This window comes from Echiichthys vipera (assembly GCF_963691815.1).
Source record: "Echiichthys vipera genome assembly, chromosome: 5".
Lineage (NCBI taxonomy): Eukaryota > Metazoa > Chordata > Actinopteri > Perciformes > Trachinidae > Echiichthys > Echiichthys vipera.
The window spans coordinates 29321979-29349820 of NC_139830.1; the positions used below are offsets into that span (position 1 = coordinate 29321979).

Genomic DNA, 27842 nt, shown 5'->3' on the forward strand with positions numbered 1-27842 from the left:
AGATTTGAGAAACAAATACCTCAGTGAAAAGGTGTACAGTGCTTCCTAAACCTGCATTGGTCAATATTTTTTTAAGTAACATTCAATTAGATGGGCGACTGTGGCTCAGTTGGTAGAGCGAGTCGGCCAATGTCTGAAGGGTCGGCGATTTGATCCCCGCCCTGCCCTACTTGTGTCATGGTTGTTGTGTCCTTGGGCAAGACACTTCACCCACCTTGACTCTTGTGAATGTGTATGACTGCTGTATGTTTGAGGAGGTGGTTGGAGGGGCCGTAGGCGCTGATTAGCAGCAACGCTTCTGTCAGTCTGCCCCAGGGCAGCTGTGACTACCATCATAGTTTACCACAACCATGTATGTCTGTGTGAATGAATGAAACCTGGACTCTGTAAAGCGCCTTGTGCACCGAGAAAGGCGCTATATAAATCAAAGCCATAATAATAATAATAGATGTCTCTGTATGAAGGGAAATGGGTCATATATAGTTATGTCTGAACACAATGGTGATTATTACACAGCTTGACTGGTACTCTATCTTCACAATGAAGAAAGCCTCTATTTCTGACACTGTCCTTTGGGAGAAGTATGATTTTTAATGAACTGAAACACGTTTATGGGCAAGAGGTGGTCAGAGGTTTGACAGAGAGGGTCACATGAGTGAATGTGCACTCTTACCCGGTCTATGCTGAGCAGAGGGCTGGCCTTGCTGAGGATTCGGATGATTTGCTTGATCTGGCCGTGGCTCACCCTCTTACTGATGCAGCCAAACACCACCAGCGCTCTGGGCTGGAGTGAGGGATTGTACTGGAATGCAAACCTGGAATCCAAACACACACATATGTTGCACACTGCCCATTTATGTTCTTAATATTGATGCATTAAAATAAGATGGAGGATGTTCATACTTCTGTGCAAGTTCTGTCCACTGGTCTAACCACTTGCAGGCTGGGATGTCCCTCATACAAGCCTGAAGGAAAGAAAGCAAAGATCAAACTGACTGAAAACAGGTGAAAGATTTGGCAAATCACTCTGAGAATGCAGGTGTACCCAGTGTGAGCTTCAATGTAAGTTGTGAGACAGAATTTCGTTTTTGAAAGATTTGGCAGATCTATGAAAAATTAGTCGCCAACCGGTGGAAAAAATTGGACTCTCAAACCTTAACAGGTCAAGGACAGAAAACATATATTTAGCTAGTAACTTACCACACAAAGAATATGCGCAAATCAACTATCTAAATTCCAGGAAACGGTTTGATATTTATAATAATTTTCAGGAATTGATTGTTTAACTTATTTCATTGTTTAGATCCACAATAAAATAAGCATTTACCAAACTGAATATACAGTATTGTAACAAAAATATTATCCCAGGATATAGACATGGGTATTAGTGCAGGATGATGATAATAAAAAAATGAATGAATATATTTTAAAAAACAACTAAATCCACTCCAAAAACTGCTCCAGCTGACCCCTTGGCCAGCCAATGGAATTGAATGATAGAATCCTCAACTACGACGGGCTTGTGTGGGCTCAAAGAGGAGCAGCAACAGCCTCAACCCCTAAATACAATTTATTAATTTTGAATTATCTTAGAGCCCCGGAGATCTGCATCGGTTTAATTCAAGAGACAAGACACCAAAAGAACTTGCATTGAGACTTGCAATTGAAATGTACATATGCCATGATTAATTAACTACCTGTCAAGTATCGAAAGGGTTTATCCAATAACCTTTTCACATTCCGTTGAAAAGATGAGAAATATGTGATTCAAAAATGAACAGGAAGTGTAGAGGCCACAGCTTTGAATGACTTCAGCACATCTGCGCCCACAGGACATCACTAGTTTCTCACACTGCTCTGGTTTGATCTGCGTCCATTATGACTCAGTCTCTTACACAGTTCACTAACTGGAGTGGGTTTCTTAGACATTACTTTGTTTCCAAGGATTTTCCAGAGATTCTCTATGGGGTTTAGATCTGGACTCTGGCCATTTCATTGTTTCAATATTCTTAGCTTCAAGGAACTGCTTCACCTGTTTTGCATTGTGACAGGAGGCATTGTCTTGGATGAAAATTGCAGCTGATTGAAGACATTTGCAGTGGAGGTATTCAATGTTGCTGAAGGAGGTTCACATAAACATTTGCATTCACCCTGCCATGTAGCTGAACAAGAGGCCCAACTCCTGCTGCAGAAAACATCCCCAAACCATGACACTTCCTCCTCCAAGTTTAACTGACTTCTTTACACACTCTGGGTTCAGTCTCTCCCCAGTCCTGCGCCCAACATAATGTTTCCATCAGACACAAATAAACTGAACTTACTCTCATCCCTGAAGTCACTCTGGACCAGTTCTCCTCTGTTCACACAACATGCTCCTCAGCAAAGACAAGTCTAGCCTTTTTATTCTTTCTGCTGATGAGAGGTTTAGTCACTGCAGAGTCGGCTTTCAGTCCAAAAAGTCTTAAACAGAGAGACACTGTGTGAAGAGACAGATCCTTGTCCTGTTCAGCACTGAACTGATGACCAACTCCAGCTGCAGAGTTGAACTGATTCCCCATTGAGAGTCTTCTCATAACCCTGTCCTCTCGTGCACAAAGTTTCAATCTTCTTGAAATCACAGACTGTGAACGCCCAACCTCTCTCTGATGGCTGAGAGGGTCATCCCTTTGGCCTTCATCTGGACAACCTGCTGTCTAAGGGTTTCAGTCTCCTTAGAGCAGCTGCCATCTTACAAAGTAGCCAGGAGAGCTGCAGATAAATAGGGTTTGTCCAACAATGAAGTCAATTGTCACCAGGTGCAGATTAACACCAATAACTGGGAGGGATCTGAAAGTGTTCTCTAATTCTGCTCACTTCTGTTTTTTTTTTCTTGTTTTTTTCTAACTTTTTTGTGCTTAAAACTGTACTTGTACAAATGTCCACTCCACAAGCTTCTCAAAGCATTGAAACAAACCATAAATTGACCAAAAGCCAATAATTGTAAATGCCTCTGCCCCAATTAGCTACGGCCCTGCATCAAATGTGCAGAGCAGCGTTCACAATCTGGATTCCACACAGCGAGTCTGCTGCGATGGCCCTACATCCCAGCCAAGAGTGGAGCAACTGAGCTGCCCCCAAGCACCTGAAGGGGAAGTCAGTTTCCCCTAGTGAAGTTTATATACACAAATGTAACCTAAAGTGTATATAAACTTTGTAAATTTGTGATAAATGTAGTGTTTGCTAAAGGTGAGTCAGCATCAGCAATCAGTGTGTCCATTCATAAGCGAAAAGAGAAGTCGCTGACTCGTGATTTATGAGAGCAGTTCGCACTTTGATTAGTTTGGATTTTAGTAAAGACAAGAACAGCTTGAAACAAATGACTATATGTAAATGTATGTCACCGTTTCGTCATTACGTCTGTCTACAACACACTACACAGTTCTAGGTAGGAGATGGATCATTTTGATCTGATTAGCTCATCAGTACTACAGTATAAAACCTCTTACTGCACACAAATAAACCACGTCACATTCTTTACTATCAAACTGGGAAAATAACCAATACAAAACCATTAAGTACTCTAAAAACAACTGTTGGGTGCGTATGATAAATATTTTCTGTTTTTATATCTGTTTTACTTATTAGCTACATGGCCCTATAATGTCATATAATACAAGAATTGCCAGAGCTTTTCATATCTTGACTCTTGCAGGCCAGAGCAGCTGGAGAGAGTAGCCGAAAAAGAAAAATGAAAAGGAATGCTAAAAGCGGGGACATATTTTTGCTTTGGAAATTCAGAGAAGTGCACAAAGCAAGAGAAGGAGGGGAATGAAGAAGATAAACTGGAGAGAGCAGAAGGGTCAGAGCAGGAGAAGGCCACAGAAGGAGATGAAGAAATAAGTGAAGGAGAAGAGGAAAAAGAAAAATTGAATGTGAGGGATTAAGAGGAGGCTGCAGATTCAAAAAGAGGGACAGAGGCAGGGGGAGACAGGAGGAGAGAAGTCTCTTCATTGTCTCTGATAGTAGAAGATGAGTCCCTCTCTCTGATGCCCATTCACAATTATGATGAAGTCATTCATTATTGTTATATACTGTATTATGGTATTAATCAATTATCAATTATTAAATAAGTTACCCGCTACATTCAATAACATTTTCTGTCACATCCTCAAACTTTGCCTTTTCTTATATTAAATAAATGCATTCAGACAGAGAAGAGTGAAAGAAAGATGTCCAGTTAGCTTAAATTTCTCAGCTGACCTCCATGATCTCCAGTAAGGCCTCAGTTACGGTCTCCAGGGAGGACAGGGCAAACGTCTCCCTCTCATAGGAGCCTGGTGAGAAGGAGCGGTCTCTGTAGCTGGAGCGAAAGGCGATGACGGCGGCTGACTTGACTTTGCTAATGCCGAACAGCAGGTAGAACTTGGGCAGGGAGAACTCAGTCAGGCTCAGCCTCAGAACCTGCTTTGTTTCCTCTGAAATTATAGAACAATTAATTAATTAATTAATTAATTAATCATTTACACCATTCCTGTGCACTGTGACTGTTGAATTTAACCCTTTAATTTAGAAGCATGCTGGCCAAACCAAATAGCTTTAGAAAGTCCTCACCACTGAAGTTGAGCTGGGAGCAGGTACAGAGGGAGTGGATAATGTTGATAACCAAACCATGGGTGGAGGCCCTAAGGGACAGTGGCCCAGTGGCTACCAGCAAGGTCACCACGTGGAACAGGTAAGGCAGGTGGGCTGCAACATCCAGGGAATTGTTAAAGGACAGCATGAGCATGTAGCGGGCCAAGATGGCGATGTCGTCCCACATCAGGTGCTGCTCCAGTGTGGGCGTTGGCGAAAGACACGTCTTGTCTATGATCTTACACATCCGGCCAATAACCTGCCAAGAAGAATAAGGAAAAAAAAACATTTAAACACTACAGATAAAAGCCAAACATATCATTCTCAAAATGGTGACGGCTGATGGTAAAATAAAACACTCTGCCAAAAGTTGAGCTTTCCTTGATATAAATCAAATCTATGCAGGCAGCTATCATGAGGAATCCCATACAGTATCATTACAATACTAATGATACTGTATAATAATCCACAGTAAGTTGCAATAACTGTCCATACTTAAGGCCCAAATCCATCATAAATCTCCCCTATGATAAATCGCATCTCAACAAGCAGCAGTGTTCAGGAGTCAGTTGCTTGATCCTTTATGAAATATTGGTTTATAAGAATAAATATGGATAGTTAGCCAATATTGGAAGTACTGTGTTTGCTCCAGTGGTAAAAGAAAGCCAGCCAAATCAGAACAGAGCATGTCTTGTGGCTGCCCTTCTTTCATTATATTACTGGATAGAGTGTAACAGTTATGCCATTTCCACTTAATCAAGAAACAATTTTTAAACATTTAAAAATATAGAGCATATGAGGGCATTCATAGGGAAATATAATTCATTTATTATCCTTTAACAATCATAACACATTATAGATGTGACTTATAATGAAATATAAGTTCATGGATTCTCTTGGTTAGTTATAAACTAGAGGTTGCCTGATTATAATACATAATGGCTCCCTGTATACACCTCCACCATCAGCTGTAGTAAGGACTCACAATATACTGTAATTCCTTTTGGATTGCATTTGGTAATCAACTTGAATGAACTTTACTATGAGAGGAGGGCCAGTAGGTAAGTCTTTAAAACACTCTTTTAATAAACTCTGGGTTCACTAACTACGTTGTTGGTGCTTGGTTTTCTGTGTCAGGACTCTTCTCATGCTACTGCAGAGGTTTGCTGTTATTTCGAGCAGTATTAGTGGTTAAAAAAGACGTTTGAATGCCTTCACCGTACTGCAGACAGCTAATTTAGCACCACCTGCTGATGTCTGGTTATTAGGGACTCTCCGGGATTTCTCCAGCAATAGTTTATACAAGAAGAAAGTACAAGGGCCGAAAAAGACCGTGGGATAATTTTGTGCCCGAATTACACTTTAACCTTTAACCATGTTCTGATCAATCTACTGCGCACAAACCAATAAGAACATGACACAGACAAATAAGACTCTGAAGCAATCAACACAGAGAGAACCCATAACCACTGTGCATGTCTTTTCAGATACATGTGAAAATAAGGCTATGGTTACAACTAGGGATGCTCGATATTGGCTTTTCTGCCGATATCCGATATTCCGATGTTGTCCAACCCTTAATTTCCGATAACGATATCACCCGATACCGATATATGCAGCCTTTTTACACCAAATCACCTATTATGGAATTAACACATTATGCCTAATCTTATTGTGATGCCCCACTGGATGCATACATAGATGCAACATGGCTTTTCAGTTGTAAACACAGTACAGTAGTCTGTACAAAATAAGTTATTGAAGAAAGTGCCATTCATTTATTTGTTTGTGTTTTTAGAGGGAATGTTTTGCCTCAAACACTACAGACAATATCCACACAAGGAAGATGCATATCTTCAGTCCAGAGTAGTAAAAAAAAAATAGTTATCTTTTTCCAGACTGAGTAAGCGGCCGTAACTTGGCAAATAATACAATCAATAAAATAGCAGTCATGCTCAACATGCTAACCTGTATTGGATCTAATGGATACAGCACCAGAAATTACCTTCTCGACGTGACTAAACAATGCTGTAAAATTCAGGTGAGCACTGGTCTGAGAAATACTTGCGCCTGGGCATGACATAACGTGGCTCGAGGAACTCCACAAGTTTGGTGAATCCGGCATCTTGAACGATAGAAAAAGGTTTTTTCTCGGTGTCGGCTGTTGCTTCTTTTCATCACTTTGCTGCACAAATGTAGCGTATAACTCCGCATGATTCTTCTTCAGGTGGGTGATCAAATTTGATGTATTATAGGAAGACGCCTTTGTTTCCTCCTCTCATAATGGACGCCTTGCAGTCGTTTCAAAGCGCACATTTACTGTTAGTAGGTGACACTTGAAATACTTCCAAACCTCGGACATCTCATGCACCTGGTGAGCAAGCTTGTTAGCCACGGTTAGCAACCTACGAGTCTAGTGTGTTGTTGTTATACGTCATCAAGCACGCGCCTGTAAACGTCCCATGTTGCATTCATGTAGACTCGGAAATGCTGAAGCCTACAGAACAAACATCGGTTGTAAAAACCCGATACGATAATTTTCCGATATTACATTTTTCACTCAATATCGGCCGATAATATCGGTGGGCCGATATTATCGGACATCCCTAGTTACAACCAATTAGAAAATAATATCTATTCAACTCTTGGGTAACAAAGAGTTCAAGAGCAACAGACAAGGCACCATTGTGCTCAGTATGCTGTCCTGCCATGACATCAGACAGTAACCCTGTGGATAACACAAGTATAAAGACTCATGATTTGAGTGTATGGTTTGACAGCTATGTACAATTCTTTAATTTGATATCCCTAAATTCAGTTTAACACTTTGGTTAAATGAGACAATATCACTGAGATGAGCAGCACTTCAACTTAAACATTGGCTGGCTAATCTTTGTCAACAATCTTCACAATGGACACTATTCAGGGCAGTGCTGGTGTCTGCCATAATAGGAGCCAGGGTCTGGCTTTTTCTATTGTGTATTTGGTGTTTGTTTATCTGAGTAGCAGACTGAATTTGGACCCTGATGGATAGTGAGTGAATGAGTTTGTCTCTTCCAATACTCTCAGTCAGGAGTGATTTTACAGCATTGGATTTATTTCTTCCATTACTAAGTAAGTGATTATTACATTTAATGCTGATTTTCTCACATCAGAACAAACTAAAACTCTAACAAAAGTCATTCATTTTGTGACAGTTTTCTATTAATCTTATGGGATACCACACATATTTTAACGAACTTTATGTACATCAGTATCATCAAGTATGTATACATTTTGACATGTATGTTAAAAATGTTGTGTCAAACCAAAATGGTAGCTGAGAAAGGTGGCATTCGTATGCAGGCCTGAGAACTCTGCATGGATGGTATTAAAATATGAGGGGCCGTCAGGGACATTATTCAGAAATTTCTCTCACATACCCAGATAAGTCATTCACATACTATACTGAAAACGAAGCACAACTGAAAAATGATACTCACATACACATTTGAATGTTTTCACACACACAACAAACAATCTCACACAAACTGAAAAATTATATGCTCACATACTAGAAAAGAGTTTCGGCCTGAAGATAAGCTACATGCCATGTATTGAGTTACAGTACCACCTGCTGATAACAGGAAGTAAGCCTTATGTGTCAGCATCATTGCATTTTGGGGGTCTTGGGATTCTCGAAAACGCTTGAAAACTGGCACACATGTCAGAAGTTACGAAAATTGCAAAGTTCTGCAATGATTGGTCACAGCGTGGCCAGTAGGCTTTATAGCACCCAAAAACACACGCCATGGTTGGGATAAAGTTTCTTTGATTTTCATGAATTTCCCAATCAATGCTGCTATAAGACAACCCCCCCAAAAGTGAATGGTTTAGTATGTGATGGCTAGAGACAGTTGCTCGCTCTTCATCCTTACTGACTGATTTTTCCCTAGTGTTTTGTTCTGCTAGTGTCCTTGTCACTACTGGTAGCGTGAAGTGGTACCTGCCAGATCTTACAGGTAGTCAAGCTCCTCCACGATGGCACATCCATATGTGCAGTCTCAAGAAGGTTTGCTGTCTTACAGCAAAGTCTCATGGAGCATGGAGGAAATAGCAGAAGACCGGCCATCACAATAGGAGAGCTTGACAGGGCTGTAAAAGGGCATCAACCCAGAAGCAGGACCGGTATCTGCTCCTTTGTCTGAGGAATAGGAGGAGCACTGCCAGGGTCCTACAAAAAACAGCAGGCTGCTGGAGGTCATGTTTCTGACCAAACTGTCAGAAACAGACTCCATGAGGGTGGCATGAGGGCCCAATGTCCTCTTCTGGGACCTGTTCTCACAGCTCAACTGGCTTTCGAGAAAGAAGACTAGAGCAGGTTCACACTGAACACATGACAGCCGTGAACAAGTCTTGAGAACCGGTGGTGAACGTTATGCTGCCTGTGAAATCATCCAGCATGAACGGTTTTGGTTGTGGGTCAGTGTTCACTGAGTCACAGTAAGTCGGATCAGCCTGTGATTTCAATTTTCCACTTTTTTCACTGGGGAATACCAGTGGGTTGATGATTTTGGTAACCACTGACCGGTGTTAGATTATTTTGATCTCAACAAATTATACAATGTACATCAGGAAAGATTTTCAACTTGATTTGTTTGATTTAAGTGTTAAGTGTTTGTGCAAAATGTCAAAATCTAATAAAAGGTTAAAAACAAAAAAACATGACTTCAATAAACAAAAATTGTCTATATGCTGTGGGTATGAGGTAACACGGCAGACAGTATTCCAGAATGTATTAGCTCACCTTGCTGGAGACGAGTTTGACATTCCCTGAAGCCAGAGCTACTGCAGTATCAGCCATGACTTCTGCTTTGATGGAGCCCAGACCTCCTGTGGCACTTGTCTTAATAAAGCTGTCCAACACCACATCCAGCAGGTCTGTTATCTGCGGGCACAGTGAGAAAGTTAGAAGTCAAATGCATACCACAATTTTACACATCCGGCTGTTGGTGTGATAGACTCACCTGGCCTAGGCTCCCCCAGATTTTGGCCTGGATAGAGGGATACATCTGCTTTTCATTGATCGTCATGGTGATGAGTTTGTCCAAAATGGCGGTTACACGCTGGCGTTTGGCGTCGTCGTTGTGCTTACAGAATCGAACCAGGTTGAGCAGCCAAGGTGTCATATACTCCAGGCAGAGATGCTTCAGCTCAATACCTCAAATAGAAAAACGACATTTATCAATACATTTCCTTTTTTTAAATTTGATTTTTTGGCAGTTTTTCAAGCCTTTAATTTTTACAGGACGGACAGGAAATGGGGTGTGAGAGAGAGGGGGAGACACAGACTTTCAGCCTCTTTACATGGGGCAGCTGCTCCAACCACTGTTCCACCGGCACCCCTACATTTTCTTTTTAATTCAAGGTACAGGCAAGTTAATTGTTTATTGTATTGTTAAAGCATCATCTTAACTTAAAGGGGCACTCACTTACTTTCCACATGAAAATCACTCAGCCTGTGAAAATGACTACAACTTTATGACATGGAAGACAGCATTGCAAACTGGAGGTGTGGAGTTTGAAAAACGCATCTACCTGGCAGGGAGTGTCTAACAAACTGATGCTATTGGTTGGCATAACAGGAAATGTAAACATCTCACCTCCAATCCAGCTGAGATGATATTATTTTAATGTAGTGATCTTTTAGTAAAATCTCCTGATGTGCCAAGAAGATATTTGCATAGACCCTGAAAATAAGGCAGTTATGTGCAAGTATGACTTTGTGCATTTTAGCAAGTAACAGAAGTTCATAAACCTGTATGAGCTATACGGCCAGAATCTTCATATCATAACTGAAATGAGAATAACTGGTCCACCTTACTGTTCAGTCCGACTCAGAGTCGAGTTGTTCCAATTCCAGTATCGGAAATGCCACCGATACTACCTAAAATTCTGGATCGAGTATCAGCGGGTACGCAAAACTATGCACTGGTCCGATATGGTGCAATTTAGCTGTTTGTGTAAAAATATTTGATGGAGCTATTACTATATCCCAACAGCATTTTGAGACAAATGATGAATGTGTGCTCCAAAATTAAGAGCAGGGAGAAAATGGAAAACAAGTGTTTGATCATTGAGTGAAGTAGTAGTAGAAGTATCAGTAGTAGGCTAGTGGTAGCAGAGACGCATGCTCTGAAACAACGTCTACTCCCGGAAAAACTGTGGGTTGTATTGTTAAAATGTCTTCACTTTCAGCATTATGAGGGTTTGGCCAACATGGAGACATGTTTTTGTGTGGAAAAAGATAAAAATGACTAAGAAATCAAAGTTTAAAAATGCTCAAGCTTTCTGTCTCTGATTGAACTTGTTGAACATAATTAACATCGGAGTGAATGAGAGCAGGAATGCCTCTCTAGGTGCTTTGAGCCACAGAATTCAAACAACTATAAGTTCTAGAGGTCAAATACGCGCATTGTCAAAGAAGACAAGAATGTCAACATTCCCATAAACAAATTATATCAGAAAAGTGAAAGTTATGGAATTTAGAGGAGTTTTATTCTGAAACTTTTGTCAAAAGAACTGAACACATCACCTAGAGTGAGGAAACATCAAAGGCTTTTTGTCCACTCTACAAGCCAATACACACTCCATGTTAACCGAAATCAGGTCTCAAAAAAACATTAAAAAAAACAACTAAACTTATTATGGAAAAACTGTTGAAGATTTGAAAAGTAAAATATATTTTTTGAATAGGCCAAAGTCTTGCAAACTGTTTAAAGCTGAAATTAAGTCTGTAGGTTGAAATATGTGGAACAAGGTGTGTTTCAAAGACGAGCGTGTTTAAGAGGATTTTAAGCTGATCTCCATAGGATTGCATTATAAAAAAATATGAATGATTTGAAGATTTTCTAAAAATATATGAAAAACTTGTAATATTTGCAAAAGTAAGAAAATTACGCAAAGACAATGTTGGACACTGTAGTTTTCTCTGGTCCCCTGCCATACTCTTCATCATTCCACCGCTTGAATGGAACCTGACCGGGTTTTTTAGCAGTCTTAAACCATGACAACCAAAAGTTGAGATCAGGAAAGCAGAGTCGCACAACTGTATGTCCACCCCAGTATCCTATATGTCTCTCTCCGCCTATTCAAATATAAATGAATTCAATCCAAAGTGAAAAGAAGAGGAGTTGGACAAGAAAATTAAAAATTAAAACCAACTCTGCAATAGTGCAACAAATTGGAAAATAAAATGTGGACTTCAGACATCAGATCTCTGTCATCAAAAGCTGTATTAGTAAATTATCAGATAATCATATTGATTTATTCTTTCTAACTGAAACATGGCTGTGTCATGAAGAATATGTTAGCCTTAATGAATCCACTCCTCCCAGTCATATTAATACTCATATTCCTCGAGGCAGTGGTTGAGGAGGAGGCGCTGCAGCTATTTATGACTCAGGCCTATTAATCAACCCTAAACCTAAACTAAATTATAACTTCTTTAAAAGTCTTGTTCTAAGTCTTTTGCATGCAACCTGGGAAACAGTAAAGCCCATTATATTTGTTATAGTGTACCACAATCCAGAGGGGAACTCTTCTAGGACTTCATAGAAGGCCCAACATATCAGCATTTTAAAAGTCATATTTAATTGATTTCAATGAATAATAATTATCTCTTTTAATACTAATTTTAGCCTCATTTTCTATCAAGTTTGCTTCAGAAATGACAGTGTCAGTGTCCTCAAACCTTGAAAATGTAGTTATCCAATCCGATTGTTGCTGTCTCTGAGCAGAAAAGGCTTCCAGCTCTCTGCTCTTAAACTGAATGCGGTCCTGAACTGATTTCCACAGGTGTGGTCCGGACCAGTGTGTTATTGTATTGACAGGTACGTAAATCAGCCAATCAAATATTGCAATTAGTGGTTGGGACAAAAAAACCTTCTAGAAGGCTAGTGTTATTTAGACGGGTCAAAAAAAGAAAAGAAAAGAAAAACATTTAGAAAGGTCACAGTCACGGGTCAGTGGGCACGAGGGAAAGTTGAGCTAACCTGACTCCGCCAGAAGGAATAACTCTCATTTGCTCAGCATATTCATCTGGGAACTCATGTTTGGAGATCATTTGGGAAGGGGCGAAAATCCTGGTTGCTGACTGGATAAACCATATGTCTATCACCAACATACGGGACATGACTGTATGACAGAATGCAAAATATGTGAGAGAATGTGTATGTCTTCCAGCAGCTTAAGTGGACTTACTGGACTTGCTGAAGCCTGAGATGCACTCCTCCAGAAACTCCAGTGTCAGATGGGGCTCATTGGCAGCCAGAGTCTTGCTGATGGAGACTATGAAGAGAGTGTTGTTGGCTGGGATGCAAAGGCCTGACGTCTCCAGCAGCTGGCCCTCTATCTTTAGGTTGAAGGTGCAGGTCAAAGCACACAATAGATTGTAAGCAGCAGACCTGGATATGGGAAGGACAAACAAGTCAGAAGTGTTAAGCGTTATTTAACTCTAAGCTAAAGCCACACAAGGTAATTTTACTTTTGTGGCTCAAACACAAGTGTCTTGAAATGTTTATACTTAACATACCAAAGCAAAAGACACCAAGCAGAACTATCTCTAGAAAAAGAGTCCTTGCTTTGCTGCAGTTTAGACAATAATATGAATTTTACTTTTTGGTTTGAATTACCAATTCCTCCAGCTGGGAAAAGTCCACAGCAGAAATGAGAACCTCTTTGGTAAAACAAATCATTTGAGTCTCAAATACACTGACCAGACCCCTTTTCTTGATTGAACTCCTGATTGAATAACTAAATGCCTGACCTGAGACTGGGGTCAGAACTGCCCAAGTTCAGCAGGGCGATGTTGAGCAGAGTGCCGGGAACATCTTTTGGTCGAATCTTGGTGTGCTGTGGGATGGAGTCTGGCTGTGACAGCTCCCAGCGTGTCCGGATATGGATGATGGACTGGACGATGGTGTCACATTCCTGGTGCATGAATGTGAGCGGAGTGCCCTGGTTGGCCATGGTGAGGGTAAACTGGCTCTCATCCACCAGGCATATCTCCTCAATCTCTGAGGCATAGTAGACGTCATTGAGGAAGACAGGCTGGCCGAGGACACGGGTCCGCTCAGCTGATGTCACCTGAACGGCTGTCGATCCCACCTTATCAGCAAGAAAACACGTTGATTTAGAAAACCAGAGGCTTGCTAGAATTTCCCTTATGATAGAATTAAGCTCATCTGATCTAATCCCTTCATTCCAAAAGGTATTCAACACATTTTAGTACAAATAGCTATGGCTGCATCCTCACCTTTATTGAGACCTTGGTGTCTTTATGGGCCAGCTTGAGGGCATTATGAAACACTTTTAGGTCTTCCTCCAGGGTCAACGTGGCTGCAGGTAGCTTCTGTTGGTCGGGTTCAATATGCTCGGCAAGCTTAGCTGGAGAGTCGATGAACTGGAGCCGCTTGCTGCCCTTCAGGCCTGTCAGTAGCCGTTCATGGTACTTTGTGTACTCCCTCACCCAAGTGTTGCAGTTGTAGACGTAGACAGCTGCTACATTCTCGTAGGCAAAGCCAGGAAATACCACAAACCACTTGGACAGGAAGTCGGTCTTGAAGCGATTGCTGGGTCCTACATGTGTTAAGTCTACTACTATCTCGTAGGGCTTAGCATAGTAGGGTTTTAGAGTGAGAAGGACATGGTAGATGAGCAGGTCACCATTGATCTGGCCTGTTTTGAACCTAAAGAAAGGGGATAAAGCAATCAGAAAAGGTCAAATACAAGCCTTCTGTGGTAAATACGACATTTTTGTGTTTGGAGTTAGTTTTGTACAGAAGTTTGCCTAAAAATGGTCAAAGCATAACATATTACACTAATGAAAGCTTTTTGGGCTTCTGAGAAACTACTTTTTTTCCCCTCTCTTTTCTTTTAAGAGCTCTTCAGCATCTGCGGTGAGAGGCCTTGAAAAAAGTGAGTGAGTTCAGAGACTCTCAAGAGTTCATCTGCAGCAGCTGCCTCACCCCATCCCTCCACATCAGACTATTTCAGGTAAGCATTGTCAAGACAAGATCACACTGGCATTAAAATTGAAAATTATAAACTCATTGAGGGGCTAACTTCATTGTAAAATCAACTTTTTTCTAAGTACATAAGTCGTAGCTTCTTCAAGGTTAAGAAGGAATTTAGTGTATTTACATTCACCTTAAACAGTTTATGTGCATGTTGTACATGATGCTGAAAGTCTCCATTTCTGCTCTTGATTTCAGAACAACACAATGGAAGGCACCAAAACTTCTCTCTGGCTATTTCTCCTGCTCAACCACCTGCCGATCTGTCTGACTGATACAGACCAAGACCTATCAACCATGCAATCGTATACGCACAGAACAGGAGATCAAGGTGGCAGCTCAGTCCCTACTGTTGAGCACAGTCTCGCTACCATTGGCTTCACAAACTCAGTTAAAACAGACACCAATGGCACTCATGACGACTGCCTGATTGACACCAAGATGGGCCTGTTAGCTATAGGTTCAGCAGGGGTGCTGATTGTTTGCCTGCTAGTTGCCACCGTGGTACTGACATGTCAGGTCTGCCTCATTCAGCGCCGGATTTATGCCCCCCGAACCTTCCGGTCCAACATGGACTTGGTGAGTGGTGCAGGCTACTGGGGCACTAACCGCCCGGAGGTCGGAGGACTGATTGGGCCATGTGATGCCAGTGTCATGCTCGAGGAAGTGAGAACCGACAGTAATGTGGAGGAAGACAGGCAGGCTGAAATACAGGAGGCAAGGGAAGAGGATGGGGCAAGACTTGAGAAAGGGGCTACGGCAAAGGCCATTCAGATGCAGAGCTCCAGCTCCAGAGATACCTGTCTCGAGGTTCCACCGGATCTAGAGGACATGCCCCTTGTTGTGTGAGGAGGTAACCCCACCTTGGTAAACCCCAGCCCCACACATTTCACTCGAGACGAACAACAACTAGTCATGTCAGCTGATGTACTGTGATTTAACTTTGCCTGTTTTGCATTTATGTTCTTTCCAGCTTCACCTTACCTTGAATTTAACTCAAACCTCAGTGAAATGCAGGGCCACCTGGGCATCGTATGAAATGTGGTATACTTGTGCAGATATAAAAGCTAGTTTTTTTGATACCTCTAGAAAGATAATTACATTTTTCAACAAAAACCTTTTTTCACTCATGATTAGAAGTCAAAGTCTCTATAATGTTATCTGGAAAGTTGTCATAGTGAGTCAAAATCCAGCAAATGTATACTTTTATCAGCAAGTTTAAAAATCTGACAATGCTTTCAATTGATTCAGTCAGATTTTGGGTACTCAACAATTTTACTCAGTGCTATATATAGTCAGTTCCTAAAAGGTATTGGAGCTCAATGCCCAGTCCTAGTAATGCATATTTGATGTATAATTTATAGATAAAAGACTAATCAAGTCAATTTTATTTATGTAGCGCGACATCCCAAATTTATAATGTTATCTGGAAAGTTGTCATAGTGAGTCAAAATCCAGCAAATGTATACTTTTATCAGCAAGTTTAAAAATCTGACAATGCTTTCAATTGATTCAGTCAGATTTTGGGTACTCAACAATTTTACTCAGTGCTATATATGGTCAGTTCCTAAAAGGTATTGGAGCTCAATGCCCAGTCCTAGTAATGCATATTTGATGTATAATTTATAGATAAAAGACTAATCAAGTCAATTTTATTTATATAGCGCGACATCCCAAATTTGCCTCTGGGTCTGTACTGAGACCCTCAATTCAGACATGATATTATGACATAGCATGATATTTACATATTTTTACACATGCTTAGCAAATTCTACAATTTCTACTGCAAGACTTCTTGATTTGGCTCAATTGTTTTACAACATAAATGATTGGACACAATATATTTAAAAAACAAACTAAAAAGGTAAAGCAACAAGTAGATTGACACACATGGTATCAAAGAGCCCCCAAGACCTGTTCCTCAATGTGACACCAGGGGCCACGAGTCCTACCAAAAGGTCATGGTCAGAAAGTTGGGTTCAATGTCTGCTAATGGCCCTTATTAAATAATTATTTAACTTTCACTTACACTTCTGTCAGTTTAGGTGTCTCTGATTTCTTACCTGTACTGCAGACTTTCTAATACTACCGGGGTTTACATGAAACAGAGCTTGTTAAATTGTAAGGTTTTAAATAAATAAATTGATTTTTGCATTATGACAATGTGTTTTTTTTAAGTCAATATTCTTGATTCAAGTCACTATCCCATTATTCCCATTATTTATTGATATATGCTTATGTATATAAGGTAATCAGAAATAAAACAGGCTAAGTTTTTTATTATTGTTACTATTTTTAACCATATTCATTGTGCTTGACGAAATGTCAAATGACTAGGTCAAAGTAGGCAGCTCTGATCAAATGAGTCAAGATTCTATTAGTGTATTCAGGGCTGTACGCTTATTTTTTTTTAAGTGGTAGCACAGGTGCCAGCACATGAAAAAATTTAGTAGGACAAAAAAACAATTTGTATATATATATATATATATATATATATATATATATATATATATATATATATATATATATATATATATATATATATATTTGTATATACAGTATATCGGGGTATCATTTCGCAGCCATTTATCTTTTCAATCTCACTAAAAAATCTCCCCTAATCCTTTATCAATTAGACAAGTCCACAGTTAAGTACATGATAAAATCCAGAAGGTCCTGTCACATCACTCCAATTTTAGCAGCACTGCACTGGTTACCCATTCATATCAGAAATTGGTGCAAATGTGAACCTTTTAATTTTAATATTATCATTATACTGTATAACTTGTATATTATCAGAACCTTAACATTTAACAAACGTAAAGTAAAAAAAATCTAACTGTTTTTTCTAACTATTTTCTCTTCATCTATCTATTTAATATTCACCCATCCTTCTATTAATCCATTATCTACATACATATGACCTGAGTTTTGCCCAGATACACATTCCTGTAAGATTGTATCTCTTTGAGAGGTTGTGCTTAGTAATGTTTTAATGTTTTAAAACTCTGATGCCCTGTTACATAGGGGGTCTAAGATAACTGCCTGCTGACATTATGTTCAAGACATTGACTTTTTGGCTTGGTCGTACACAAGCAAAGGAAAGGTACAGTAGATCCATATTGTCCAGCCCTAATTTATACCATGCGTTTAAAACTGCCAACTTGGAGTGTCTAAAAGTGGTGAAAAGTAGGTTAAAGAACAGATTGAAGCTGTTCAGAAACAAGCTGAAAAGTTTCATGTATCTCTGGTTTGATTATGCTGGCAAGATTGAGATGGGATGGGATATAGAACAATGCAGTGGGTTATGGGTTAATGGTTACATATGTTAATTGCTCATTTCAATGTGGTTACATGTTTTTTTTTATAATATGTCATGAGAATATGTAGGTGTATTTAATTAAATTAAATTGTTTGCTTGTTTGTTTGGTCAACTTGCTTCTTCAAAAAAAGCCTTGTGAAATTTGTTTCTTTCACAGGTCTCTGAGTGGTTGTGGTTTTGCATGCGGCATTAAAGCAAACCACCCACTTCCACGTATCAAATAATTCTATTGTACATTTACTGGTTGCCTCATATTCAAAAATAGTCAATCCTGGCAGACCAAAAACAAGTAGCAGGTAGCATCTTTTTTTTCACAATGCACTTCCGGCATGACCCGCCCCCACCGAATTTTGAGTGGTTGACGTGTGTGTGTGTGTGTGTGTGTGACGATTGCTGATATACGCCTAGTCTCTTACGTGACTGAGATAAATAATAGCCCGGCCTATTGTTTGATATTTTACGGTAATGTGTTAATAATTTCACACATAAGTCGCTCCAGAGTATAAGTCGCACACCCGGCCAAACTATGAAAAAAACTGCGACTTATAATCTGAAAAATACGGTACTTCTATTGAGCTATTATAGCTCAGCTTAAGTGACCTTCACCTTCACACTTCATCCTGGAGAGTCATCAAGTGTTTGATTGTTCGTGTCAAACAACAAGGATTTTGTAATGTCTTATGCAATAAAAATATAGGGCTGCCCCGCTATAGTCGACCAAGCATTGGTCTACCAAAAAATCATTAGCAGACAAAATTTCATTGGTCGATTGGTTGCAGGAAAAAAAACCACAAAAACATTTGGTAAGTAAGTGAAAATCTATGTGACTGGTGGCTAGTATTGGGCCTAAAAGGCTGGAGAGCTTTTAATTTGAAGGGACAGATACAGGAAGCTGTGACACAAACACTTTTTTTAAAACACTGAATGTCCCTTGACTTGGGAAAAATGTCTAAAATAAGGGACCACTTTGAACAAGGATGACCCCAAGAAGGTCACATGCAAACTCTGCAAGAAAAACTTCACCTATCACTCGTCCAGGGCGAACATGATCTACCACCTAAACATGAAAGTAACGTCAGCCTAGCTACCTGCCTACATTCAGAATCAGAATCTGAAATAATTTGCCGGTGTCATTAACAGGCGGCAGACTTATAGCGAGCTGCTGTGCACACTTGTAAAATAATGGTTGATAATTATGTTGAATAATGTTTTACTGTTGCTGAGGCTATACTTTGGGGCGGGGGGCGGTATATATATCTATGTTGATTAGTCGACTAATCACTCTAAATGACAACCACTGGTCGACCAAGAAAATCCTTGGTCGAGGGCGGCCCTATAAAAATATATTTCCAAACACTAAGTCTCAATTGAAGTTAGTTTGCTTTAGAAGCTGAACAACTACTATAGTGTTTTCATTATTACATCAAATGCCAGAGTAATATCAAATTGACTAAAATATTTAGTTATACGGCAGCCTTAAATAATTGTGCTCACCACATTTTTGGGCATTGATATAGCGTCACCTTATTAAAGAGGCCCTATAATGCTTTTGTGTTTTTTTCCTGTCTTTTAGTATGTTATATAGTTTGTTTGTGCAAGTAAAAGGTGTTCTAAGAAAAAAAAAAAAAAGATATTCCACGCCAAACTGAGTTTCCTCCATGGTTGTGTCCTCCTGAGACAGCACGCCTGAAACGCAGTGATAGCATTTTCATGTTTTCTTCCATTAAATACCTATGTGATTCTTTGCCCCAGAAAGCCTGGCTGTACCCTCCTCCTAGTTAGGCATGCCCTCAAACAGAGCGGTGCAGACCTCTGCACAATGTAGTCAGAAAAGCAGCTTTCCATATTGGGAAATGGGACCAGCCGAGGAGCATGTGAATACAGCAAGACGGTCTATATTTACATTCACACTGCCTGTTCATTGCAGAGCCACTGGACCTTTATAAGGTCCCAAAACACTGTCATAGTCCACCATCTCTTCCACTCTCTTCTCTCTCCGCGCGCACGCGCACGCGCACGCGCACGCGCACGCGCACGCACACGCACACGCACACGCACACACACACACACACACACACAAACACACACAAACACACACACACACACACACACCAACATCAAGTTGACAGTTTGTGGGTCAGGTCGGTGCTTGGGTGATTGACATGTATGCGCACACAGACACACACAGAGACACACAGACATCAGCGTGGCTCTCATTACTGATACATTTAGATTCATCATTGTTTCTGAATCTGTCCAAGCATCTCCTGTAAATTAGGCTGCAAACAGTTAACGTGTGAGAGAGACTGTCTGAATGAGACAGTCTACCAACCTACCATATCAGCAGAGCAATAACATCATGCACAGCAGACAGGGCAGGTGGAATATCCAAAAGAAATAACTGAATGAGAAAATGTGAAAAACGGATCTAGGCTACAGGACAACACATGGACAGCAACACAGAATGCATGAGAATGCATGTCCCCCACCAATGTTGCAACGGAACCTGTGCCACTGCCCCACACACCACCGTGTTATGTGGAATACACAGAGGAAACAGCACTTCAACACAACATAGTGCTCTCTACAGTCTTTCTGATTTTAGGAGCTTTTCCCTTGTCAACTTCTCACAACACTTCATCTGAATTTATTATCATTTTGTGTTTTTTAAATGAAAGCTTCTCTGTCTCTTGCTGCAGTACCACTCTCCGCCTAAACTGTTACAGATGCCCCAGCAGTTTACTAAAACAAAATTATCACTGAAAATCAATGGGGGATAAAAAATATAAAAATCGTGTTTTAATGCTAAGTGGGAGGGGCAATGCTAATCTGTGGAGTGACTTGAAGCTTTTAAAAGAGCGGCATGCAGAAGCCTGAGCACTGATGAACTCTCAACCATAGTGAATTCTTTGTGTTACCATGCACTGCTGGGAGTGGAGTCCTCAAGGAACAGCTGATTTTATTCTGAAGTAAAATCCAAAACACCACAGTTGATGTCAGGTGGAGGCCAATTAACTTGGTGTGTAATCTGGAATGTGATTGGTTAAACCTGAGAATGTTTATAATGGTTATTCTAAAGGGACTCATCACTTTTACAACACTGCTTTTCTAGTTTTTAATTTTGTATTAATTTTTAACATTTTTGAAAAGAAAATTGACTGGAATGTTGTAAAGCAAAATGTGTGAATTGCACTGGAAAAGTTTATTTTTTATGAATTCTCGTTTCAGGCTTTAAAACAAAAAAGTGATGAACTCTCTTGTGTGGCCCTTTATATTTCATATTAATAATCTGAAATCTGAAATAGCCTGGTCCCGAATAGCTGGCTCTGCTAGCTCTGCAATTTGGCCAAGTGGTGGTGCTTTAACAGTGAACTTGACGTTTTGGCCTGAAAAGTTTGAACCTTAAGTCACGGAATTTATTTATTTTTCCTGGATTCCAATTGTGTTTAAATAGATTTTTCGCCATTTTGAACAGTGTCCAAATCTGGTTCACTGCAACTCTTCTGACGGATTTTGAACAATCATCACCAAATTTAACAAAACATTTCTGGACCAAGCCAGAATAAAAAAAAAAAAATCACTTTTTCAGATGTTTGATGTGTCAATAAGTTTTTCTTTAGCTGGCCTTCAAAGTTTGCTAGAGTTTTGTCATATCTCTTGAACACTTTGTGCTGTTGCAACCACATTTGATGGACGCAGCAGTGCTTTCAGGGGCCATAAAACTGGCCCGCAGAAGGGTCAACACCGAACTGGCACACCCCCGACACAGCCATACCAGGAGCCAAACAACTGGCCTGCTCCTAGTACACACACACACACACACACACACACACACACACACACACACACACACACACACACACACACACACACACACACACACACACACACACACACACACACACACACACACACACACACACACACACACACACACACACACACACACACACACACACACACACACACACACACACACACACACACACACACACACACACACACACACACACACACACACACACACACACACACACACACACACACCTCTTACTTGCCTCATCAGCAGCAGAGTGGGTCGGCTCACTGCTGCAATTCTCTCTCCCTCCCTCCCTTCTACGCATCCCTCTCCTCCTCCTAACCTAAACCTCCAGCTGCATCAGAAGCCTGCAAAGGGATGAGCAGGACGGGGGCTGGTACTTGGATTTACTGCCACACCACAACATCCAAAACAGCCAAAGAAAAGAGGTCGAAACCTATGGTTGCGATTGGTACCTTCCAACAGCAACCGAGAGAGCGCAAAAGAAAAACAAGCTGCTGAAGGAAGGGATGACAGACCGACACTAGAAACCATGAGGTGAGTGAATTCATAAGGGGGAGATATGTAAAAACATACAACATACAACACACATACACCTGAGCAGTGAGCCATTTCATTCAGAATCGTATTGATGCAGTGAACTACAGTGTAATGTTATGTTGGCTCATGACAAAACTATTCTCTGCTCTGTCACTATGCAGATTTCTCCTTTTACTATTGCATGAAGACACTGCCAAAGGTAATATTATAGCAATTTAACAAATAACACAGAGGAATTTAGTGATGGTACAAGTACAGCAAAGCATCAGCTGCCATGATCAACCGAATTACGCAACATCTAGAGGAAATTTCTGGAATAAATTTAAAGGGTGTTAACATGTCCCACATTCCTGTCTGGGCCCTGACTCTTTCAGTCCTTGAAAACATAAACAACCTTTAGTCTTTAGATCTGAATTTCTGAAGTTTCAAACACGGTTACTTAGTCGTGTCGAATGAATGAAGTCTCACTGCAGTCGGGATGAAACGGTAACCGGCTTAAATACAATTTGCGGGTAGATTCCCCGACTGTTAATATAACTTGAATGATCATTAAAACCATGTTGGCCAAAGTCTCCCAGATACTGTGTGCAATGTTTGTTTTGTGTCAATGAAACCACGATGGAAGGCAGTGGCACACTTTTCCGCCTTCTACAGGTAATACTGAGGCTGTGGATGGACCTGCATCCGGCTCCGTAGCTACCTTTAACCTACACTTGGAGTTACGGCGGAAGGTGGAAAGCTAAACAATTAGCACTGCCGTGACAGCAGGACTGAGTTTAGCGTGATCTGAAGTTTAATTTGACAACACAACATAAATGTACATCGGCTCAGTACAGTTTGAATGGAGCAAAATCCCCATTACCTCAACCTTTTAACCTGGATGAGTCTGGTGTTTTTATTATGCAGAGGTATTAGGTATGTTATTATTTTAATGTTTATGCAAAGAGAACGTGCATAGTGCTGCTTTTTAGATTTTCAAAATGGGATGCTACACTAAGAGTAGGGGAGAATTTGAATGAACCACCTATCCATGACACATTAAACAGAGTAAGCACTAAAGTTGTACTCCGTAAGATTTTCATCTATTTAATTGCCTTTTAAGTTCCTATCTATCAAAGAGTGAGTTAAAATAATAGTGATTGATCACATGACCCACTAATGAAAGCACTTGTTGTTACATCTATATGTGTCTAGATGTAAATAAGCCGTCATGTAAGTGACGCTGCTGACAGCAGTTGGTCTTTCAGCCCAGATGGTCACTAACAGTTATGCTGCGCTCACTTGTAAACTGAAATCGTAACTTCCAGCTTCTGAGTCAGATTTGTAGTAAGGGCAGAAGTGTAATAGGAACATGTGTGTGTGGATTTAAGAGGGGAACATAAAGGGGACGGACTGGAAGGAGAGAGGTGAATATGTTTCAATAAAGTTTACAAAAGAGCAAAAAAAAATAAAATAAAAATAGTCAACACACATAGTGACCTTGAACGTGACGGAGATGTGATGGCGGCTCTAGAAGAACAGGCTCACCTGCAGTTACACCTTACTGTCAAAGAGGCCGCTAGAAACAAGGGATCTCAAATCCTATGGAGTACGACTTTAACTTTTCTACTAACATTTCCCTTTCATTCTCTAGAGCCCTGCCCATGCCTGTCTGCTCTGCCTCTCTGCCCTGCCTGTTCCTCCTGCTGCTGTGTGGGCTGCTAGGAGGTTGGGTGCTGTCTATCTGCCCCACTGTGTGCTCCTGCAGCTGGGGTCACCGCGTGGTGGACTGCTCCTCACGAGGCCTAACCAAGCTACCACCTGGTCTGCAGCACAACATCCGCTTTCTCAACCTCTCTTTTAATAGGTAGGCTACTGGAGCTTTGCAAAGTCATTTGGTTATAGGCCTGCTCTTCGACCGTTACTGGTGGTGGTAACAGAAAGTACAAAGTTAGTACTCCAGCAATAAAGCCAGTCCTGTATAATCATTAACTTTTCTGAACGAGGCTCGAGTTGGAATTAGAAAGAAGACATATTTGGCCAGTGTGTGGATGGTTAAAAGGCTTGTAAGGTAAAAAATAAAAATTAATAAAAAAGAAAAAATATTAATTATGGTACTCTTTTTTTTCTATTGATTTTGATTAACACTACCTAGTGACTGCTTGAAAGCTAGCTATGTTGATTCAGAATAATACTATGGTGCCCTTAATGTAACAGCATGCAGGGCCTGACTCTTACAAATATGTAGCTACCCCAGATATTGATCTGTCTGAGCCTTTTGCATGACTAAAGGAAAGAGAAGAGAGCAGCTCACCATTTCATCAAATACTTTCACACTTGTTATGTTAAATGTCGGGATAGAATAGAATAGAATAACATACTTTACTGATCCCAAGCTGGGAAATTGCAGTAAATAAGAAACGCTTCATGAATGTGCATGTCATCCTTGCATAGGGGCCATGCTAATCTTCTCTGTATCGTTCCGATTTTAGTATATGTGCTAGCAAACTAACACAACTTATACCGTAGTGGGCAAAAACTTTAAGTACATATATACAGTATGGAGCTGTGTTATAATGTTTTCAACTTGTAGAAGTTCAGAGTAACACTATTGAATTTGCATGGTGCATGGCCACTGGTCAGCAAAAGTTACATTCAGAGTTGACCTGTTTCTATGATTAGGCTGGTGACAAAATGGACTTTATTACACTTAATTACATTTTGCTGCTCTCTAAACAAAATGTCTTCTGACAGCTTGCAGGGTCTGGGAAGCCAGCTCACCCACTATGCCCACCTGCGAACCTTGGACCTGTCCTACAACCGCTTGGAGACCCTGCCCCCTGCCCTACCAAGGTCTCTGTGGGACGTCAGAGCAGCAGGGAACCATCTACGATCGCTGGACAAAAATGACACGGCTTACCACTGGAACCTTAAGGTACTGGATCTGTCAGACAATGAGTTGGAGAGAGTGGTCTTCATCAACAACACACTGCCGAGTCTCCAAGCTCTCAACCTCAGTCACAACAGGTTTTGGACTGTGCCAACAAATATGCCGCAAAACTTGGAGAGCATTGATTTGTCTCATAACTATCTAACGCAGATCTTGCCTGGATCTTTGGATAGGCTGCCAAGGCTGGCTAAGTTCTATTTGCATGCTAATCGCTTCTCCTGGTTGTCTGAAGGGATATTTGATAAGATGACAGGGTTGGAGGCGATGACTCTGGGGGATAACCCCTGGGCCTGTGAAGAAGAAGAAAACATAACAAAGTTTCTTGCATGGGCTGTGCAGACCAATGCAACCATCTTAGGCTGCCCCTGTTACACAACACCTATCTGTGGACAAACCCATCAGGCAAAACCAGAGAGGGAGTGGCACTCTGCACTTTTCACAGAGCCACCACTCTGGGTTAACAGCAGAGATACTGGGCATGATGGTCAAACACCTGCAAGGACTGCAGATGGCACATCTAATTACCAGGCGAAATCGGCCCTTTTTGAGACAGGAATATATCAGGACAGAAGAGGAGTAAATGGATCTGGGGACCACATGGTTTTTGTCTGGACATCTCCCACGAGTGTTGACGGTTTCTCCACACACACAAGCACAACAGCAAGCCAACAGTCTTCAACAAAGAAGCCCAAAGTAGCAAACTCAAAAAATAAGTGTCACAGAATCCATATCCAGACCAAACAAACCGTCACCCTGACTGTTTTAGTCATGACAACAGCATTCAACATCTTCTGAACCACCTTGGCTGCACACAGAGTACTAAACTTATTGGGTTATTTTGGACAATGAATGTATGGCCAAGCAACTTGAATTACCACTTTCATATAACTATGTGGTGTTTAGCTGTTGTGTGTTAATCAGGTCTCTCTTGAGAATGAGACCCCGTGTCTCCATGGGATTACCTGTATAAATAAAGGTAAAGGTACTAGCTCAACATGTACAACATGACAATGTCTCTTACAGTGCTACATACAGAGATAAACTGTATAAACACATGTTTCAACTGAAGTGCTTCCGTCAATGCTCAACCCTCAGTGCAATGCTTGTATACTGATAGACTGCTGTGCTGTATGCTTTCTTCATAAAAGTGATGATTGTGCTACATTTAGTGCTGCTGAGCCATTACAAACAGGATTGACAACATACATTACATAACATGCAATAGTCCCTATTTGTACTGTGTTTCCAAATAGTAAGGAGCCTAAAAAGTCTATATGACGAAAAAGGTAATAATTACCAATAAAGGACTAGTCAGTTTAAATAATTACAATAGCAATTCATGGAAAATATGTCCAATAGGAAAAAAACAAAGGGAAACAAATAATCATGTTGAAAAGACTGAGTAAGACAGCCCATAAAAGTTCAACATAGGCAAGAACTGTTTTGTATTCCTGTTAAAAAATTGTTTACCAGAGCAAATTCTACAATGTTTTGGCATATTTAGTTAGCTGTGACTTTCTTTATTAATCACAATGTTGGTGCTGATTTTTCTTACTAAATGAGTCTGCAACCCATTTTGGGTCCCTACCCTGACTCTGGGAGATACTTGTTAAGTCCATTCAGACCTGATACAACGTCTTGTCTTATTTTTGGACGATCTCGTCATTCTAAACAGGTTACGGATAAAATCCAATGCAATGCGACACGTGAAGAAGGCAGAAGGGGACAGAAACAAAAAATAATATTTCTTCTGCACTTCCACAAAGAAGAATTGGCCTGAGAGAGGGGAGCGACACAGAGGCCGACTACAGCATTACTGACAATGAATTGGACCATGTCCCAGAATATAATGACAACATGGACATTCAGTGCAGTTTTTCAGAAAACCCTCAGGTTTTGGGAGGTTGTTTTGAAACAATGCTGGGTTTTAGAGGCTGTTTTTCCAGGCAGACTAAGGTCTAAATGGGTAAAGAGATAAAGAACCCCCAGTGACTGGAAGTTGGTTGGGAACTGGCAGCAGGCTTGCAGCCGAAATGCTTCGGTAATGAGGGGAAATTCTAGGTGACTGCATCTGTACAATGTAACATGAATACTTTACATAAGTGTTCTCCACAGCATGTTTATCTGTACTGGTTAATAAATGTGTCCCTAGGCTGCTTTGATCATTAGTGTTATTCATAACATAGAAAAAAGGTTTTAATGCTAAAATGTCCATTGCTAAAGACTTCAGAGGAATGCACGAATATGAGTAAGCGCTACTTTGTACTATAAAAAAGCAAGTTTGAAAAGCACCAGGCAATGGCGTGTCAATAAGGAGAGAAGAAAGATGGATGCCGAGGACCTACCTGCGGGCAACGTAGTAGAACACTGGGTTGCCAGTCTTGGAGGTTCCTGCCTGGTAGAAGATGTTGAGGGTCTTTAAGGCTTTGAACTCCTCCTTCTCATGGACCTGGTGCCTACAGAAACAAACCAGAGAGCTGAGGATTACTCTCACTTTAATTTATTAAAGAGGGTATCATATAACAGGAACATAATCAGGATTATTTAGATGTTATATTAAATATG

General features: G+C 40.6%; 2 protein-coding genes and 1 long non-coding RNA gene across 5 annotated transcripts in view; 2 read left to right on the forward strand and 1 right to left on the reverse strand.

The window, feature by feature from the left end:
* Positions 1-27842, reverse strand: part of nf1a (neurofibromin 1a) — a 117228-nt gene that overhangs the window by 13758 nt on the left and 75628 nt on the right. For all 3 annotated transcript variants that reach the window (XM_083914444.1, XM_083914443.1, XM_083914442.1), the window contains exons 34-43: positions 27623-27733; positions 13907-14339; positions 13418-13758; positions 12853-13055; positions 9618-9811; positions 9398-9538; positions 4591-4870; positions 4240-4454; positions 904-965; positions 674-815 (exon numbers count right to left, since the gene is read on the reverse strand). In XM_083914444.1, coding sequence (XP_083770570.1) covers positions 674-815; positions 904-965; positions 4240-4454; positions 4591-4870; positions 9398-9538; positions 9618-9811; positions 12853-13055; positions 13418-13758; positions 13907-14339; positions 27623-27733 — 2122 coding nt within the window. The remainder of the gene's footprint in view (positions 1-673; positions 816-903; positions 966-4239; positions 4455-4590; positions 4871-9397; positions 9539-9617; positions 9812-12852; positions 13056-13417; positions 13759-13906; positions 14340-27622; positions 27734-27842) is intronic.
* On the forward strand, positions 7627-15172 carry LOC310947595. The gene is made up of 3 exons (XR_014593218.1): positions 7627-7725; positions 14532-14646; positions 14865-15172. It is a non-coding gene; the product is annotated as an uncharacterized lncRNA (long non-coding RNA).
* On the forward strand, positions 22341-26072 carry LOC310947341 (oligodendrocyte-myelin glycoprotein-like; the record flags this gene model as incomplete). Its single annotated transcript, XM_083914132.1, has 3 exons — positions 22341-22345; positions 23982-24194; positions 25082-26072. 3 exons carry the CDS (start codon positions 22341-22343, stop codon positions 26070-26072), a joined length of 1209 nt encoding a protein of 402 aa, XP_083770258.1.